Here is a 17621-nt window from a genome sequence, read left to right as displayed (position 1 = left end):
TAAGGAGACCCCAGCGTCTGGCAAACTTGATTAACACATACTGAACACATGCATGTTCCGAGGGTGGATTCCCAATGTGCCAAGTACATAGCATATTTAGGACATGGGTTAGTCAACCAAGCACAGCTTTTCCCTCGTAGTGTGACAGCAGCCCAGGCTCCAGCCTAAGCCAGTGGTCAACTGGGCCCAGCATCGCAGAGCGAGTCACTGGGTGCCAGCCTGGAGCCCCCATTCCCCCCAGGGCCAGTCCAAGCCCCAGGCAGTGAGAGCAGGCTTGAAGCAGGACTGCTGAACAGTTCTATATTGAAACAGACAGAGGCAGCAGGGCCGAGGGCAGTCGCAGGGCCAGCGGGGTGCAGCCCCCTCTTCCTGCTGTCCCTCTGGCCAAGGAGCATGGGCCAGACTCCAAAGCTCTGCTGTGTTTAAGAGAAGTGTGCAGGCACGCACCGCACCGCAGACGGGGAATGGGAATTTCCAGATAACTATCTTTCTGTAAGAATAATTTGTGGGTTCGGGAGATGGCTCTGAGGAGCAGTTCAGGTTGGGAGGGGATGCCAGCTCAGCTAGTGCAGCCCTCAGTGATGGGCAGGGGTGGAATCACCATCAGTGGTGGCCGGTGACATGCTGGAGGAAACTGGTGGCCCCCCGGGGCGGACCATGCTGGTGGGAGCGGCGGGGTGGGAGCCCCTGAGCCCGTGGGCCCCTGACGCCCTCCAGGGTCCAGTCTGGCTCACTCAGCCATTCTCCGGGACAGCTGCTGGGGTCGAAGAGCTCAGGGTCTGGCCTCTGTGGGGGAAGAGGAGAGGGGCATCAGCCAAGCAGTGTTAGTGTGTTAATGTCTGCTGAGCCTCTGTCAGCTCCGCCTGATGAGGGTGAGCACGTGCTAGGGTCTTACCAGTGCTAGGCCTTTATCGCCTCTTTGCAGTGATGTGATGACAGCTCACTGCAGCCTCGACCTCCCTGGCTCAAGTGATCCTCCCACCTCAGCCTCCTGAGTAGCTGGGACTACAGATGCATGCCACCAAAACCAGCTAATATTTCTAATTCTTTGGTACAGACGGGATCTCACTATGTTGCCCAGGCTCTTTATCACTTCTTATAAGTAGATTACTGTGCCCTGAGTTTTTGTCACAGCCTGGAAATAGCTGAACATGTCCTGAGCCTTACCATATCTTGACGGTATTAGGTGTGTACTGAGCCTCCTCACACCCTAATCATATCCTGCATGTGGGTTGAGTGTGCTGAGCCTCTTCACATCCTAATCTTATCCTAAGGTGGGTGAGTGTGTGCTGAGCCTCCTCACACCCTAATCGTATCCTAAATGCACCCGGCTCACCTCAGCCTCCATGGTCATGTTGTCAATGTTGGGCCCATCCCCATCTCGCTGCAGGATGGCGGGTGGCTCAGCAGAGGCCCCGAGATGCTCTCCTTCCTCCCAGCTGCTGCCCCGGCAGGGCCTGTCATCCTCAGGCGAGACCTGGCTCAGCCGGATGAGGTTGCTGAAGTTGGAGTCGGATTTGGAACCCGCAGGTGGCTTGCGGGCCTTGTGGCGGCCTGCCAGGCGGCTGCTATAGAAGGCCAGGATGGGCTCGGGGCCCGAGTCGGGCATGTGGCGGCCAGTGATGGCTGCCTTGAGGGGGGCCATCATGTCGGAGACCACATCGGTGCAGGTCTCACCCCACAGCCCATGCCCAGCCTCCTGCAGACTCAGGTCATCCAGCTGGTCGATGGCTCTTTGCATACCTGGAGCCTTCTCCTCTCGGAAGAAGGGGCTGCTGCTGGCCACACTGCCCATGCCTGCAGCCTCCTTCTCCTCAGCCAGATGGTAGTAGGGGGTCCCACCTTCTGCAGCCACGACGGGCGCGGGGGGCTTGCCCTCCACCTGCAGCGAGAGGCGGTAGCTGCGCAGCGAGAGCTGGTAGTAGTGGGTGGTCTCGTGGGCATTGCGCAGCTGCTGCATGGACACAAAGGGGTGGCGCAGGGCAGCACTGGGGCTGATGCGTTCATGTGATTCCCAGGTCAGCATGCGTTTGATCAGCTCCACCATGCTCTTGAGGTCGGCATGCTCTGCCAGTGCCTCCCGGTCGGGGAAGGTCAGCCGACTGGCCACACTGCCACCATTCACTGTCTCGATCTGGTCCAAGGATTTGAGCATATACTTGCGGCGCTCCAGTGGGCGCACCTGGCGAGGCATGGAGAAGGGAGCAGGGTTGACCCTTGTGCAGGGCTAGGGCCCTGAGCACTCTTGCTGTGGCACCCACATGTAGCCCCAACTTCCAGGTCTGCCCATGATCTGCCTTGGAGCTCTCTGGCTGCTAGGAGGGCCACCCTGGATCTGTCACACCCGAGCTGCTCTAATCTAACCCAAAGCTTTCACTGGTCCAAGTTCCACCCCTCGCCCCAGACCTCCAGTCCACCCCAGCACCATGGGTGCAGCCCCTACCGGCAGCTAGCAGAGGGGCTGCCCAGAATCTCTAGTCCTCCCTGGAATCAAATCCAGGTCCCTCTTACTGCCACAGCTCCACGCTTGATCCCAGGCCTCCCGGTGGTAGAACCCAGACCCTTCTTGCTACACTAGTTTATGGAACTAGTTCCCTGCTATGGAACTGCCATCAACTTTTAGTCTCACCTGTGGTCCCATCCAGACCCTTCTTGCTGTGAAATCAAGACTTGTGACCTCAAACTCCTAGTCTCAGGCTCTTGCTGCACAGATTGGAGGGGCAAAGCCATAGAGGTAGCAAACTGGCTGCTGCCCCAAACCTCTAGACTCACCTGAGGTCTCAGAAATTTTTTTTTTTTTTTTGGGACAGAGTTTCACTCTTGTCACCCAGGCTGGAGTGCAGTGGCACAATCTCGGCTCACTGCAACCTCTGCCTCCCAACTTCAAGCGATTCTCCTGCCTCAGCCTCCCAAGCAGCTGGAATTACAGGCGTCCACCACGATGCCCAGCTAATTTTTGTATTTTTAGTAGAGACAGAGTTTCACCATGTTGGCCAGGCTGGTCTCAGACTCCTGACCTCAGGTGATCCACCCGCCTCAGCCTCCCAAAGTGCTGGGATTACAGGTGTGAGCCACTGCGCCTGGCCTCAGATCCTTTTTTTTTTTTTTTTAAACAGGATCTTGCTCTGTCGCCCAGACTGGAGTGTAGTGGTGCAATCACAGCTCACTGCAACCACCAACTCCTGGGTTCAAGTGATCGTCCCACCTCAGCCTCCCAAGTAGCTTGGAACTACAGGTGTGTGCCACCATGCCTGGCTAAATTTAAAAAAATTTTTTCTAGAGACGCAGTCTTGCTATGTCACCCAGGATGGCTTCAAGCGATCCTCCTGCCTTGGCCCCACCAAAGTGCTCGGACTGCAGGTATAAGCCATTGCACCTGGCCTCTTTTGCAATTCTCACAGCCAGTCTCAGTCCTCATTTTTTCTCCGTGGTCTCATCCCTCTTGCCACACAAGTTGCTGACCCCAGAGCTGAAGCTGGCAGAGAAGCCGCCCCAATCTTCCTGTCACACTTGTAGTATGACCCAGATCCGTCTTGCTAGAGCAGCCCTCACACCTGACTTCCAAACATCCAATTCTCCCTGCGGTGTCTCCCCCAGATCTATCTTGCTGAAGCAGCTGACAAGTCCCACCTTTGATCTCACCCAGCTCTTTCTTGCTGTGAAAATGCCCTAGGCTGACCCCCAAGTTCCAGTTCTCACTGAGATTCAGCCCAGAAATAATTTTTTTCAAATATTAAAAAAATATTTTTTTTTTTTTTTTTTTGAGACGGAGTCTCGCTCTGTCGCCCAGGCTGGAGTGCAATGGCCGGATCTCAGCTCACTGCAAGCTCCGCCTCCCGGGTTCACGCCATTCTCCTGCCTCAGCCTCCAGAGTAGCTGGGACTACAGGCGCCCGCCATCTCGCCCGGCTAGTTTTTTGTATTTTTTAGTAGAGACGGGGTTTCACCGGGTTAGCCAGGATGGTCTCGATCTCCTGACCTTGTGATCCGCCCGTCTCGGCCTCCCAAAGTGCTGGGATTACAGGCTTGAGCCACCGCGCCCGGCCTAAAAAAATATTTTTTTGGCTGGGCGCAGTGGCTCCTGCCTGTAATCCCATCGCTTTGGGAGGCCGAGGCGGGTGGATCATGAGGTTAGGTATTTGAGACCAGCCTGGCCAACATGGTAAAACCCCATCTCTACTAAAAATACAAAAAATTAGCCGGGTGTGATGGCGAGTGCCTGTAGTCCCAGCTACTCGGGAGGCTCAGGCAGAAGAATCCCTTAAACCCGGGAGGCAGAGGTTCCAGGGAGCCAAGACTACGCCACTGCACTCCAGCCTGGGCAACAGATCGAGACTCCCTCTCAAAAAAAAAAAAAAAAAAGAAGAAAAAATTTCTTTTATTTTGTTTTTTATTCTTTTCACTCCATTCTTCTGGTCTGATAGATTTTTCTTTTATTTTTCTTTTTGAAACAGGGTCTTGCTCTATCACCCAGGCTCAAGTGCAGTGGCATGACCACAGCTCCTGTAGCCTGGATCTCCCAGGCTCAAGGAATTCTCCTGCCTCAGCCTCCCATGTATCTGGGACAACAGGCCCATACCACCACGCCCAGCTAATTTTTTTTTCCACGTTTTATAAAGAGGAGGTCTCACTATGTTCCCTAGGCTAGTCTCAAACCCCTGGGCTCAAGGGGTCCTCCCACCACAGCCTCCCAAAGTGCTAGAATTACAGGTGTGAGCCACGTCGCCCATCCTAGATTTTTTTTCATGTAACAGCCCCCACACTGACTGCCCTCACCCAACTTCTCCCTTACCTTCGTCTCGGCCAGGTAGTCAGCCGAGGACTTGAGCTGCCAGGGGTTGGCGGCGTCAGGGTGGGGGTTGCGCTTAAAGAAGTGGTGGGCCTTGCGGGCGGCGTGCAGCAGGTGCGGCTTGGGGAGGCCCTGGGTTTCGCAGATGTAGCGCACCTGGTCGTACTCGTTGTTGCCGGGGTAGAGGGGCCAGCCCAGGTGCAGCTCAGCCATGACACAGCCCAGGGACCACACGTCCACCTTCTCGCAGAAGGGCAGCCCCAGCAGGATCTCGGGGGCCCGGTAGAAGCGTGACTGGATGTATGGCTCCTTCACGTAGCGCACCTCGCTGAAAATGCTGGCAGAGCCAAAGTCAATCACCTGTCGGGTGGAGAAGAGGGCGAGTGGGCAGGTCAAGTGCAGGGACAGCCCAGCCGGGCCACCCCTGGCATCCCTCACCTGGCATATTCCTGCATCTGCTATTTGACTCTGGCCGTCTCTGGGTCTGTGACTCTTTAGTCGCTTTGTTGGTTTTTGTTTGTTTGAGACAGAGTCTGGCTCTTGTTGCCCAGTCTGGAGCGCAATGGCACTATCTCGGCACACTGCAACCTCCACTTCCCCGGTTCAAGCGATTCTCATGCCTCAGTCTCCTGAGTAGCTGGGATTACAGGCGCCCGCCCCCACGCCTGGCTAATTTTTTGTATTTTTAGTAGAGTTGAGATTTCACTATGTTGGCCAGGCTGGTCTCGAACTCTTGACCTCAGGTGACCCACATGCCTCGGACTCCCAAAATGCTGGGACTACAGGCGTGAGCCACTGTGCCCAGCCTTTCTTGTTGTTTTTTGTTTGTTTGTTTGTTTGTTTTTTGAGACTGAGTCCCACTCTGTTGCCCAGGTTGGAGTACAGTGGCACAATCTAGGCTCACTGCAACCTCTACCTCCTGGGTTCGAGTGATTCTCCTGCCTCAGCCTCCCCAGTAGCTGGGTCTACAGGTGCACACCACCATGCCCTGCTAATTTTTGTATTTTTAGTAAAGACAGGGTTTCACCATGTTGGCCAGACTGATCTCGAACTCCTGACCTCGGATGATCCACCTGCCTCAGCCTCCCTAGCTGGAATTACAGGCATGAGCCACCTCACTCAGCTGTGGTCATAGTTCTTAAGTCGCTATCTCTGTCTCTTCCAGTCTTTGTGTCTGGTTCGAGTGACTGACTCTGTCTCTGTTTCTCTCCACTAGAACTATGCATAGGAGGATTAGGACCCTACTCTTCCTCTTGTACCCCACACCTTGTCCATCAGCCAACAGATCTAGAATCTGCTCGCTCTGCATGCCATCTGCAGCCCCCACCCTGGTCCTATCCCACATCCTCTCCAACCTAGACTGACACAGGGGCCTCCTCGCTGGTCTCCCTGCTCCTCTCCTCTGCCCCCTAGTCTGTCTCTCACATGCATCCAGGGGTACCCTGTGGTCGCCTGGGATAGATTGGGTCCTCCCCTGCTCACAGTCACATCCTGTGACAAAAGCCAAGGTCCTCACCGTGGCCCACAGGTCTCCAACGTCTGCTCTGTCACCTCTCTGCCACATCTCCCACTGTCCCCGTCACTCACCCTCCTCCAGCCACAAGGGCCTCCTCACTATTCCTTGAATAAATCAGACATTCCCAGCTCAGGGTTTTGCACTGGCTATTCCTTCTGTCTGAAATGCTCTTCCCTGCATGAACACAGGGCTCCCTGCCTCACCTCCTTCAGGTCTTTACTCAAATGTCATGTTTCTATCAAAAGCAGAAAGGGAGGATAAAAAAAATGATCACCTTCTCAGTGAGGCTTCCCCTAATCATTCTGTTAAAGCATCAGCCCCCACCCTTCCTATCCCTCTGCCAGGCCCCTGTTTTTCCTTTTTTCTTTTTTTTTTTTTGAGATGAAGATTTTTGAGACAGAGTTTTGCTCGTCACCCAGGCTGGAGTGCAATGGTGCAATCTTGGCTCACCGCAACCTCCGCCTCCCAGGTTCAAGTGATTCTCCTGCCTCAGCCTCCCAAGTAGCTGGGATTACATGCGCTTGCCACCACGCTCAGCTAATTTTTACATTTTTAGTAGAGACGGGGTTTCGCCATGATGGCCAGGTTGGTCTCAAACTCCTGACTGCAGGTGATCCACTCGCCTCGGCCTCCCAAAGTGCTGGGATTACAGTCGTGAGCCACCACACCCAGCCCCACCATCGCTCTTAATGCCATTTCACACACTATATCTTTTAATTTTTTATTTTAATTTTATTTTTAATTATTTATTTTTTGTGATGGAGTCTCGCTCTGTCGGCCACGCTGGAGAGCAGTGGTGTGATCTTGGCTCACTACAACCTCCACCTACTGGGTTCAAGCGATTCTCCTGCCTCAGCCTCCGAGTCGCTGGAATTACAAGCACTAATCTTTTGCATTTTTGGTAGAGATGGGCGGGGTTTCACCATGTTGGCCAGGCTGGTCTCAAACTCCTGACTCAGGTGATCTGCCTGCCTCGGCCTCCCAGAGTGTTGGGATTACAGGCGTGAGACACTGCACCCAGCCCTTTTTTTTCTTTTTAGAGACAGGGTCTTGCTTTATCACCCAGGCTGGAGTGCAATGACTCCATCATAGCTCACTGCTGCCGCGAACTGCAGGGCTCATGAGATCCTCCCGCCTCAGCCTCCTGAGTAGCTAGGACCGCAGGCACACACCACCATACCCAGCTAATTTTTTAACTTTTTGTAGAGATAGAGATGGGTCTCACTATGTTGCCCAGGATGGTCTTAAGCTCCTGGGCTCAAGTGATCCTCCTGCCTCAGCCTCCCAACATGCTGGGATTATAGGCATGAGGCCCCACACCTGGCCCTAGTCTACTTCCTTATCAAGTTCAGCATTTCTCTCCCCAGCTAGGATGTCAGTCCCACAAGGGCAAAGATTATATCCACTTTGTTCAATACCATATCCCTAGATGCCTAGAACAGTACCTGGCACACAGCAGGGGCTCAGTAAATAATGAGTGAATGAATGAATGAATGTATGGGCTTTGTAATCCTTCATTCTATTTCCATCTCTTGTTTGTATCTCTCTGTCTCTCTTTTGAGACAGTGGCTCACCCTGTCACCCAAGCTGAAGTACAGTTGCGTGATCTCGGCTCAAGGCAACCTCCACCTTCCAGGTTCAAGCGATTCTCCTGCCTCAGCCTCCCAAGTGGCTGGGACTACAGGCACATGCCACCATGCCCGGCTAATTTTTGTATTTTCAGTAGAGATGGGTTTTCATCATGTTACCCAGGCTGGTCTTGAACTCCTAGGCTCCAGCAATCCTCCCACCTCGGCCTCCCAAAGTCCTGAGATTCCAGGCATGAGCCACTGTGCCTGGCCATTTGTACCTCTCTTGTTCTTTCTTTGCATCTACCTCTCCATCACTTGCCTGTCTCTTGTCTCTCAGTGTCTCTCTCTCTTTCCATCTCTGTCTCTGTGTCGTCCACTAGGAAGACACCTCCCTGAAGTCCAGGTCTTCTTCTGTCTTCCTCATCAGGCACTGTTCACACCTGTCACAGGCCTTTGGCACATGACAGGTGCTTTGACCAACAGCTGCAGAACCAACGCCGCGAATCGCCCAAAGCCTTTGTATCTCCCCATGCCTCTGGTGGAGCTGTCTGCCATTTTCACTCTGAATCTCCGTGACTCTCTCTTGGCCTAAGTTTCTTTTTCTTTTTCCTTTTCAGATGGTTTCACTCTTTTTTTTTTTTTTTTTTTTTTGAGACGGAGTCTTGCTCTGTCGCCCAGGCTGGAGTGCAGTGGCCGGATCTCAGCTCACTGCAAGCTCCGCCTCCCGGGTTCATGCCATTCTCCTGCCTCAGCCTCCCGAGCAGCTGGGACTACAGGCGCTCGCCACCTCGCCCGGCTAGTTTTTTTGTATTTTTTAGTAGAGACGGGGTTTCACCGTGTTAGCCAGGATGGTCTCGATCTCCTGACCTCGTGATCCGCCCATCTCGGCCTCCCAAAGTGCTGGGATTACAGGCTTGAGCCACCGCGCCCGGCCGGTTTCACTCTTTTGTCCAAGCTGGAGTGCAGTGGTGTGATCTCGGCTCACTGCAACCTCCACCCCCACCCGGGTTCAAGCGATTGTCCTGCATCAGCCTCCCAAGTAGCTGGGATTACAGGTGCACCCCACCACACCTGGCTAATTTTTGTATTTTTAGTAGAGACGGGATTTCACCATGTTGGACAGGCTAATCTTGAACTTCTGACCTCAGTTGATCCACCCGCCCTAGCCTCCCAAAGTGCTGGGATTACAGGCTCAGGCCACCACACCTGGCCAGCCTCAGTTTCCTTCTCTGAGTTTTTCTGCTTTTCATTCAGCCATTTCTCACTTTTTTTTTTTTTGGTGAGACAGAGTTGAGCTCTGTCGCCCAGGCTGGAGTGCAGTGGCGTGATCTCAGCTCACTGCAAAACCTCTGCCTCCCATGTTCAAGTGAGTCTCCTGCCTCTGCCCCCCAATTAACTGGGATTCCAGGGTATGTGCCACCATGCCTGGCTAATTTTCTTTTTTTTTTTTTCTGAGACAGAGGTACTTCCTCTGTCGCCCAGGCTGGAGTGCAGTGGCGTATCCTCGGCTCACTGCAACCTCCGCCTCCCAGGTTCAAGTGATTCTCCTGCCTCAGCCTCTGGAGTAGCTGGGACTACAGGCACCTGACGCCACGCCCGGCTAATTTTTATACTTTTAGCAGAGACGAGGTTTCACCATATTGGTCAGGCTGGTCTTGAACTCCTGACCTCAGGTGATCCACCTGCCTCGGTCTCCCACAAGTGTTGGGATTACAGGCATGAGCCACCGCCCAGCCATCTCTCACCTTTTACTTGCAGAAAGCAGTATCATGAAATGGTTATTAATTGCAGTTCTGATCCCAGAGTGCCAGGGTGTCAGTACCCAAGAGGCTAAGTGACCGTGGGTACTTAATCCATATTTATGGAATTCATTCATTTATTCATTCATTCATTCATTCCACAGAGACAGTGGGGGTGATAATGCTGGTCAGGTGCTATGGATCTGTCCTGTCTGTCCTCTGCTGTGTTTGTAGAAGTCCCTGCTTCCCTGGGTCTCTGACCTTCCACCTCTTGGGGCAGAATAATCCACCTTTTTCTGTCTCTGTGTCTCTGTATCTCTGGCAAGCATTCATTTAGCACTGGCTCCATGACTGCAGTGCTGGGAGATGTCAGGGACACAGTGATGACTAAGTCAGCCCCAGCCTTGCCCTCAGGGTGCCCCTGGTTCAGACCCATCCAGACAGTATCAAACTCAAAAGCAGACAGAGGACTGGGCGTGGTGGCTCACACTTGTAATTCTAGCACTTTGGGAGGCCAAGGTGGGCAGATTGCTTGAGCTCAGGACTTTGAGACCAGCCTGGACAACATGATGAAATCCCATTTCTACCAAAAAATACAAAAGTTGGCCAGGCGGGTGGTCACACCTGTAATCCCAGCACTTTGGGAGGCTGAGGTGGGTGGATCACCTGAGGTCAGGAGTTCGAGACCAGCCTGACCAACATGGTAAAACCCCGTCTCTACTAAAAATACAAAAATTAGCCAGGTGTGGTGGCAGATGCCTGTAATCCCAGCTACTCGGGAGGCTGAGGCAGGAGAATTGCTTGAATGTGGGAGGCGGAGGTTGCAGTGAGCTGAGATTGTGCCACTGCACTCCCCCCTGGGTAACAAGAGTGGAACTCCGTCTCAAAAAAAAAAAAAAAAAAAAAAATGTTAGCTGGGTACGGGTGGCGGGCACCTGTAATCCCAGCTACTCAGGAAGCTGAGGCAGGAGAATCGCTTGAACCTGGGAGGAGGAGGCAGTGGGCCAAGATCATGCCATTGCACTCTAGCCTGGGTGACAAGAGCAAGAGCAAGACTCCATCTCAGGCCGGGCGCGGTGGCTCACGCCTGTAATCCCAGCACTTTGGGAGGCCGAGGCGGGCGGATCACAAGGTCAGGAGATCGAGACCACGGTGAAACCCCGTTTCTACTAAAAATACAAAAAAAATTAGCCAGGCGCGGTGGCGGGCGCCTGTAGTCCCAGCTACTCAGGAGGCTGAGGCAGGAGAATGGCGTGAACCCGGGAGGCGGAGCTTGCAGTGAGCCGAGATTGCGCCACTGCACTCCAGCCTGGGCGACAGAGCGAGACTCTGTCTCAAAAAAAAAAAAAAAAAAAAAAGACTCCATCTCAAAAAAGAAAAAAAAAATACAAAAATTAGCTGGGCATGGTGGTGCATGCCTGTAGTCCCAGCTCCTCGGGAGGCTGGGGCAGGAGGATCACTTGAGCCCAGGAGGCGGAGGTTGCAGTGAGCCGAGAAGGTGCCATGGCACTGTAGCCTGGGCGAAAGAGCCAGACCCTGTCTCAAAAAAAAAAAAAAAAAAAAAAAAAGCGGACAGAGGGGTCAGCACCAGGGGCCTGTGACAGTATGGAGGAGATGCCTCTGTGTGTCCAGCACAAGGCCAGACCCAAAGCAGGCATTCAGTAAATGTTTATTCATCGACAAACTGACCATGATGAGTAATACACATGCTTCCAGTTGCTCGGACCAACAGGCTTTTGTCCCCCTCTACTCCTCTCTCGCCCTGTCACCCTTCATGTAAGATCTATCAACAAATCCTCTTGTCTCTAGCTCCGAAATCTACCCAGAATCCACCGAAGTCTCCTGCTGCCACTGCCCTGACTCTGGTCCCAATTGCCACATCTCCCACCTGGACTAGCACAGTCACCCCTCTGCCTTCCTGCTCCTGCCCAACCCACCCCTGTCTGCTCCCCTTATGCAGCCAGAGAAACAAGGCTTAGGCTTGTTTCTCTGAGTCAGACCGAGTCCTCCTCTGCTTAGATTCCTCCTGTGGCTCCATCTTCCTCGGAATAAAACCAAAATCCGTGCTGTGACCAACAAGGCCCTGCATGCCTGGCCACATCACCTCCTTGGACTCATTTCTTCCCTCTTCACCTCATTCATTCTGCTTCAGCCACACAGGCCTCCCTGGTGTTCTTCAAATGCATACAATTGGCACACTCCTTGATATGGTTTGGCTCTGTGTCCCTGCCCAAACCTCATCTCTAAATGTCACCAAAGGAACCTGGTGGGAGGTGATTGGGTCCTGAAGGCAGTTTCCCCTATGCTGTTCTCATGATAGTGAGTTCTCATGAGATCTGATGGTTTAAAAGTGGCAGCTTCTCCTGCACGCTGTCTCTCCTGCCGCCATGTAGGACATGCCTTGCTTCCCCTTCACCTTCCGCCATGATTGTAAGTTTCCTGAGTCCTCTCTAGCCATAAGGAACTGTGAGTCAATTAAACCTTTTCTTTATTTATAAATTACCCAGTCTCAGGTAGTTTGTTTGTTGGTTGGTTGGTTTGCTTTTGAGATGGAGTCTCACTCTGTTGCCCAGGCTAGAGGGCAGTGGCACCATCTTGGCTCACTGCAACCTCCACCTCTGTGTTCAAGTGATTCTCCTGTCTCAGCCTCCCGAGTAGCTGGGACTACAGACGTGTGCCACCACGCCCAACTAATTTTTGTATTATTAGTAAAGATGGGGTTTCACCATGTTAGCCAGGCTGGTCTCGAACCCCTGACCTCAAGTGATCCACCCACCTTGGCCTCCCAAAGTGCTGGAATTATAGGTGTGAGCCACTGTGCCCAGCCTACAGGTAGTTCTTTATAGTAGCGTGAGAACAGACTCCTACCTCAGGGCCTTTGCACTGGCTGTTACCTCTGCCTGGATGCTCTGTCTCCAGATGTCTACACAGCTTTCTCCCTCCTTCAGGATTTCCCTCAAAGTTACCTTCTCAGTGAGGCCTAGCTGACCACCATGTCTAAAAGCTCACTCAGCACCACCCATCTCTATGAACACCCAGCATCCACTTCCTCCCTGCTTCTCACTTGCTTATCATATTTCACTCATTTATCTTGGTGACCCTCTGTCTCCCACTAGAATGTCAGCCCCACAAGGACAGGACCAGGCCAGAGAAGCTGAGCTGAGAATGGAGCAGGACAGGGAGACCTCAGGGCCTGGAAGGGAACAGGGGAGACCTCAGGTCTGGGACAGAAAAGACATCAGAATTGGGACAAGAAGATGGGGAGGATTTGGGGGCCAGGAGCAAGGCAGAGCAGAGCCATTATGGACAGGACTCTGGGAAGACCTCAGGCCCCAGAGGTAGATAAGAGAAATCTTAGTGTCTGAAGAGACTGGGCACAGTGGCTCCTGCCTGTAATCTCAGTGATTTGGGAAGCTGAGGCAGGAGGATTGCGTGAGCCAAGGAGTTCAAGACCAGCCTGGACAACATAGTAAGGCCTCGTTTCTACACAAAAAAAAAAAAAAAATTTAATTCGCCAGGCACAGTGGTGTGTGCTTATAGTCCCAGCTAATTGGAAGGCTGAAGTGGGAGGATCGCTTGAGCTCAGGAGTTTAAGGCTGCAGTGAGCTATGATTGTACCACTGCACTCCAGCCTGGGCAACAGAGCAAGACCTTGTCTCTGAAACTAAATAAATAAATATCTTAAAATTTTAAAAAGTAGGCTGGGCACAGTGGCTCACGCCTGTAATCCCAGCACTTTTGGAGGCCGAGGCAGGGGGATCATTTGAGGTCAGGAGTTCAAGACCAGCCTGGCCAGCATGGTGAAACCCCATCTCCAATAAGTACAAAAAAAATTAGCTGGGCAGCATGGTGGCGCATCCCTGTAATCCCAGTTACTCGGGAGGCTGAGGCAGGAGAATCACTTGAACCCATTTGAACCCAGGAGGCAGAGGTTGCAGTGAGCTGAGATTGTGCCACTGCACTCAAGCCTGGGCAACAGAATGAAAGTCCGTCACACACACACACACACACACACACACACACACACACCCCATCCAGGGCTAGAAGAAGCTGAGAAAAAGACAAGGAACTAGGGACACAGCCACCCTAGACGGCCCCTACTCACCTTGACCCTGAAGGGGCAGCGGGTCTGGTCCACCAGCATGATATTCTCAGGCTTGAGATCAGCGTGGATGATCGCCAGCTCCTTGAGCCGGGCCAGGGCTCTGAGCACCTGCAGGGTGACTGTACGGATGTGGCGGGCAGGGAGGGGTGCAAAGTTGTTCTCCTTCTGGAACTCAAAAAGGTTTTGCTCCAGCAGCTCGAAGACCAGGTAGAACTTGAGGGCGTCGTGGAAGAACTCGAGGAAGCGGATGACGTGGGCTTCCTCAGGGTCCAGGCCTCGCATGCAGTGCAGCAGCTTCAGCTCGTTCTTGATGATGCGGTTGCGGTAGGCGTCGTTCTTGAGGATCTTGATGGCCACCATCTCGCCCGTGCTCCGCCGCCAGCCCTTGGCTACCTCCCCGAAGGTCCCCTTGCCCAAGACCTCGATGATGTCGTAGCAGTCGGTCTCCGACTGGATGGTAGCCATGGTGCCCCCGCTGCCAGACACCGCCCTGCCCAGGCCCCTGCGCCACTGGCTCTGCCGCCCAGGCCTCCCGCCTGGCCGCCGACACAGCAGGCCCCCCAGTGGGGGAAAGAGAACCGCACTCGTGCCTCCTCCTACGAGGTTGGCCCCTGCTTCCTTGGCACCCCCAAATCCCCAGGCCACACTGTCAGTCTGCCAGGGGCTGCGCCCCTCCCCAAAAGCCCTCCTGGCTTGGGATGAGGGGCCCCAGGCCCCACTGAATGGGTTCCAGCGCTGTTGAGTGGCTCTGGTTCTGTTGTTGGAGACCTGAGCCCTGGCTGGAGTGGGGGTGGGGTGCCAGGCTGGGGCCCCCCTCCCCCGCCCAGTCGTGGAACCTTGCAAAGACCAAACAGGTGAAGTGTTGACAGAGGGGAGTCTAATCGTGGGCCTTGGGCATACAGGAACGGGGATAAGGCAGGAGCGAGGAAAGGTGGCCTTGTTGAGCTTGGGAGATGTGATGTGTGGCTGTCTGTGTTCAGAAAACTCCTGTCCCAGCCTGTGACTGCTGTGGCATGAGGGATAAAAGGCCCTGAATGCCAGGCTAAGGATTTTGGACTCTGTTCTGAGGGCCCTGGGGAGCCACAGAAGGGCTTTGAGCAGGGGAGGGCAGGGTCAGATATGAGTGTCAGAAAGTTACTGTATGAAAAAGGATAGGTTGGAGCGGGTAACAGTGGAAGCTCCAAGCCAGGGAAAGAGCCCAGGACAGGGCACGGATGGGAGAGGTCAGGGAGGGCAGGGCGAGGCCAGTGAATGAGACACTCCCAAGGCCAGAAGGAGCAGCCGTGAGACTGACAGGTTGGGGGAAAGGCGGGAGCTGTCTAAGACCAAGCCCAAGGCTCTGGCGTGCAGAGGCAGTCCCTGAGAAATGGACATGGATAAGGAGCAGCTTGGGGGAGATGTTGAGGCCAAATTAGAAAATGTATTTATTTTTGGCTGGGTGCGGTGGGTCACACCTGTAATCCCAGCACTTTGGGAGGCTGAGGAGGGCGGATCATGAGGTCAGGAGATCGAGACCATCCTGGCTAACATGGTGAAACCCTGTCTCTACTAAAAATACTAAAAATTAGCCGGGCGTAGTGGTGGGTGCCTGTAGTCCCAGCTACTCGGGAGGCTGAGGCAGAAGAACAGCTTGAACCCAGGAGGTGGAGCTTGCAGTGAGCCAAGATCGCACCACTGTACTCCAGCCTGGGTGACACAGCAAGACTCAGTCTCAAAAAAAAAAAAAAAAAAGTGTTTATTTTTATTTATCTTTTAATTTTTTGTAGAAATGGGGTCTCACCATGTTGTCCAGGCTGGTCTCAAATGATCCTCCTGGCCTCAAGTGATCCTCCTGCCTCAACCTTCCAAAGTGCTGGGATTGTAGGCATGAGCCACCACTCCAGCCAAATTAGAATATTTAACATTGGGCCGGGCTCAAGTGGCTCATGCCTGTAATCCCAGCACTTTGGGAGGCCGAGGCAGGTGGATCACCTGAGGTCGGGAGTTCCAGACCAGCCTGACCAACATGGAGAAACCCCGTCTCTACTAAAAATACAAAAGTAGCCAGGTGTGGTGGCGCATGCCTGTAGTCCCAGCTACTCAGGAGGCTGAGGCAGGAGAATCACTTTAACCCCGGAGGTGGAGGTTGCGGTGAGCCAAGATCGCACCATTGCACTCCAGCCTGGGCAACAAGAGGGAAACTCCGTCTCAAAAAAAAAAAAAAAAAAGTAAAAGAAAAGTTAACATCAAAACATTTAAACAAGGATGAAGTGCTTTAGTCTTATCTGATCCTTACAACATACAAAGTAGGGATTTTATGGAAGAGAAAATCAAAGTACAAAGAAGTTTTTAAAGTGCCTGGCCAGGAGCGGTGGTTCACGCCTGTAATCCCAGCACTTTGAGAGACCAAGGCGGGCAGATCACCCGAGGTCAAGAGTTTGAGACCAGCCTGGCTAACATGACGAAACCCCCATCTCCACTAAAAATACAAAAATTAGCTGAGCATGGTGGTGCACACCTGTAGTCCCAGCTACTCTGGAGGCTAATGTCAGGAGGCTGAGGTATGAGAATCACTTGAACCTGGGAGGCGGAGGTTGCAGCAAGCCAAGATTGCACCACCGCACTCCAGCATGGGCGACAGAGTGAGACTCTGTCTCAAAAAGTTAAAATAAATACATAAAAAATAAAATAAAATGCCTAAGGTCACCCAAGTGACTGCCAGAAACAGCCTCTGACCCTGAGCAGCCTGGTTCCAGCACCAAGCTCTGAACCACCACCCACACAACCTCCTAAAGACGGGGAGACCTCCCGGGAAGGCGTGCAGAAGCTGCTGGGTCCCCAAAGGGATGCAGGAGAGAGTCTTGGAGTTGTCAGCACAGAGAGGAGGCGTAGAAGCCATTTGGGGGGTGGTGACGCACCCCAGGGAGGGTGTGGGGGTGGACAAGGGCCCGGGAGGAACCTCGAGTGCCCAAGGAGCACGGGGAGAGAGAGGTGTGGGGAAGAGAGGAGCAGGTGTCAGGAAGATCGAAGGGGCCTTGAAGAGTCAGGACAAGAGAGACAAAGGAAACCCTCAGGCATGGCCACGGGGAGGTCACTGCTGACACAGACAAGGTAGGAGGAAAATCCCAAATGTTGGGATCTTGGAAATGGGTGTGCACCATGAGCGTAGATAACTCCCGCCATATTTGGTGGTAGCAAAGGAAAAGTGTGTGGTGAGACAGTGACCCGAGGAGGGCTGGCTTGAAGGGACAAGGTACTCAAGTGAGTGGGGGATTCTGCCAGGCCCCTCATTCAATGAGACAGGATAGGGAGATGTGACGAGAGTGGGGGGCTGTCGGGGTGAGACTCAGGACTGGATATTGAATCTCCTTAGTCCAGTGTGGGACATCACAGAGAGGATGTGGAGGAGGCTGGAGGCCCTGGTGGGAGCCTGGGCACTTAGGTCCTGAATTGGGATGACAGGGATGGATGGCCCATGGTCCCTGGGAGCTGAGACCAGCACTGATGGGTGCTGAGGACCCTGGGACCTAGTTCCAAGAGGCGGCTGTGTGTTTGGGGTAGAGGCTTTGAACCCAGATCCTGAAGAGGGGAGCAGGAGCGGCCTTCCTGGGTGGGGCCAGAGTGGACAGGGCAGTCAAACCAGCCAGACAGCAAACAGAAGTCCAGGATGTGCAGAAGTGCCCACGCTGGCAGAGGGCAGGTGGGGAGCAACCAGCCTGGTAGGAGTGGGTCCCCCAGGACAGGCAGGCTCCCTGGCAGAGGGGTCCCGAAGCTGTGCTCTGCCAGGGAATGTCCCAGAGTCCTCTTTAACAACCCCTGGGAATTCTCAAGGGCTAGGGACGTCTCCCCTCCCACCAGGGCCTGCCCCAAGGCCACCCTGACTCTTTGTTGTTGTTTTTGTTGAAACAGAGTCTGGCTCTGTT

At 53.6% G+C, this 17621-nt stretch overlaps 1 protein-coding gene across 1 annotated transcript; it reads right to left on the bottom strand.

Annotated features, from left to right (window-relative positions):
• Window positions 1–286: 286 nt before the first annotated feature.
• On the bottom strand, window positions 287–14497 carry HIPK4 (homeodomain interacting protein kinase 4). Its single transcript, XM_025367718.1, has 4 exons — window positions 13720–14497; window positions 4792–5148; window positions 1337–2182; window positions 287–786 (listed from the first exon to the last, which is right to left on the bottom strand). The coding sequence occupies exons 1-4, from the start codon at window positions 14182–14184 to the stop codon at window positions 604–606; spliced, it is 1851 nt and encodes a 616-aa protein (XP_025223503.1). The 5' UTR covers window positions 14185–14497; the 3' UTR covers window positions 287–603.
• Between the last annotated feature and the right edge of the window lie 3124 nt (window positions 14498–17621).

Source organism: Theropithecus gelada, chromosome 19 (assembly GCF_003255815.1).
Source record: "Theropithecus gelada isolate Dixy chromosome 19, Tgel_1.0, whole genome shotgun sequence".
Lineage (NCBI taxonomy): Eukaryota > Metazoa > Chordata > Mammalia > Primates > Cercopithecidae > Theropithecus > Theropithecus gelada.
This window is presented reverse-complemented; position numbering and strand designations above follow the sequence as displayed.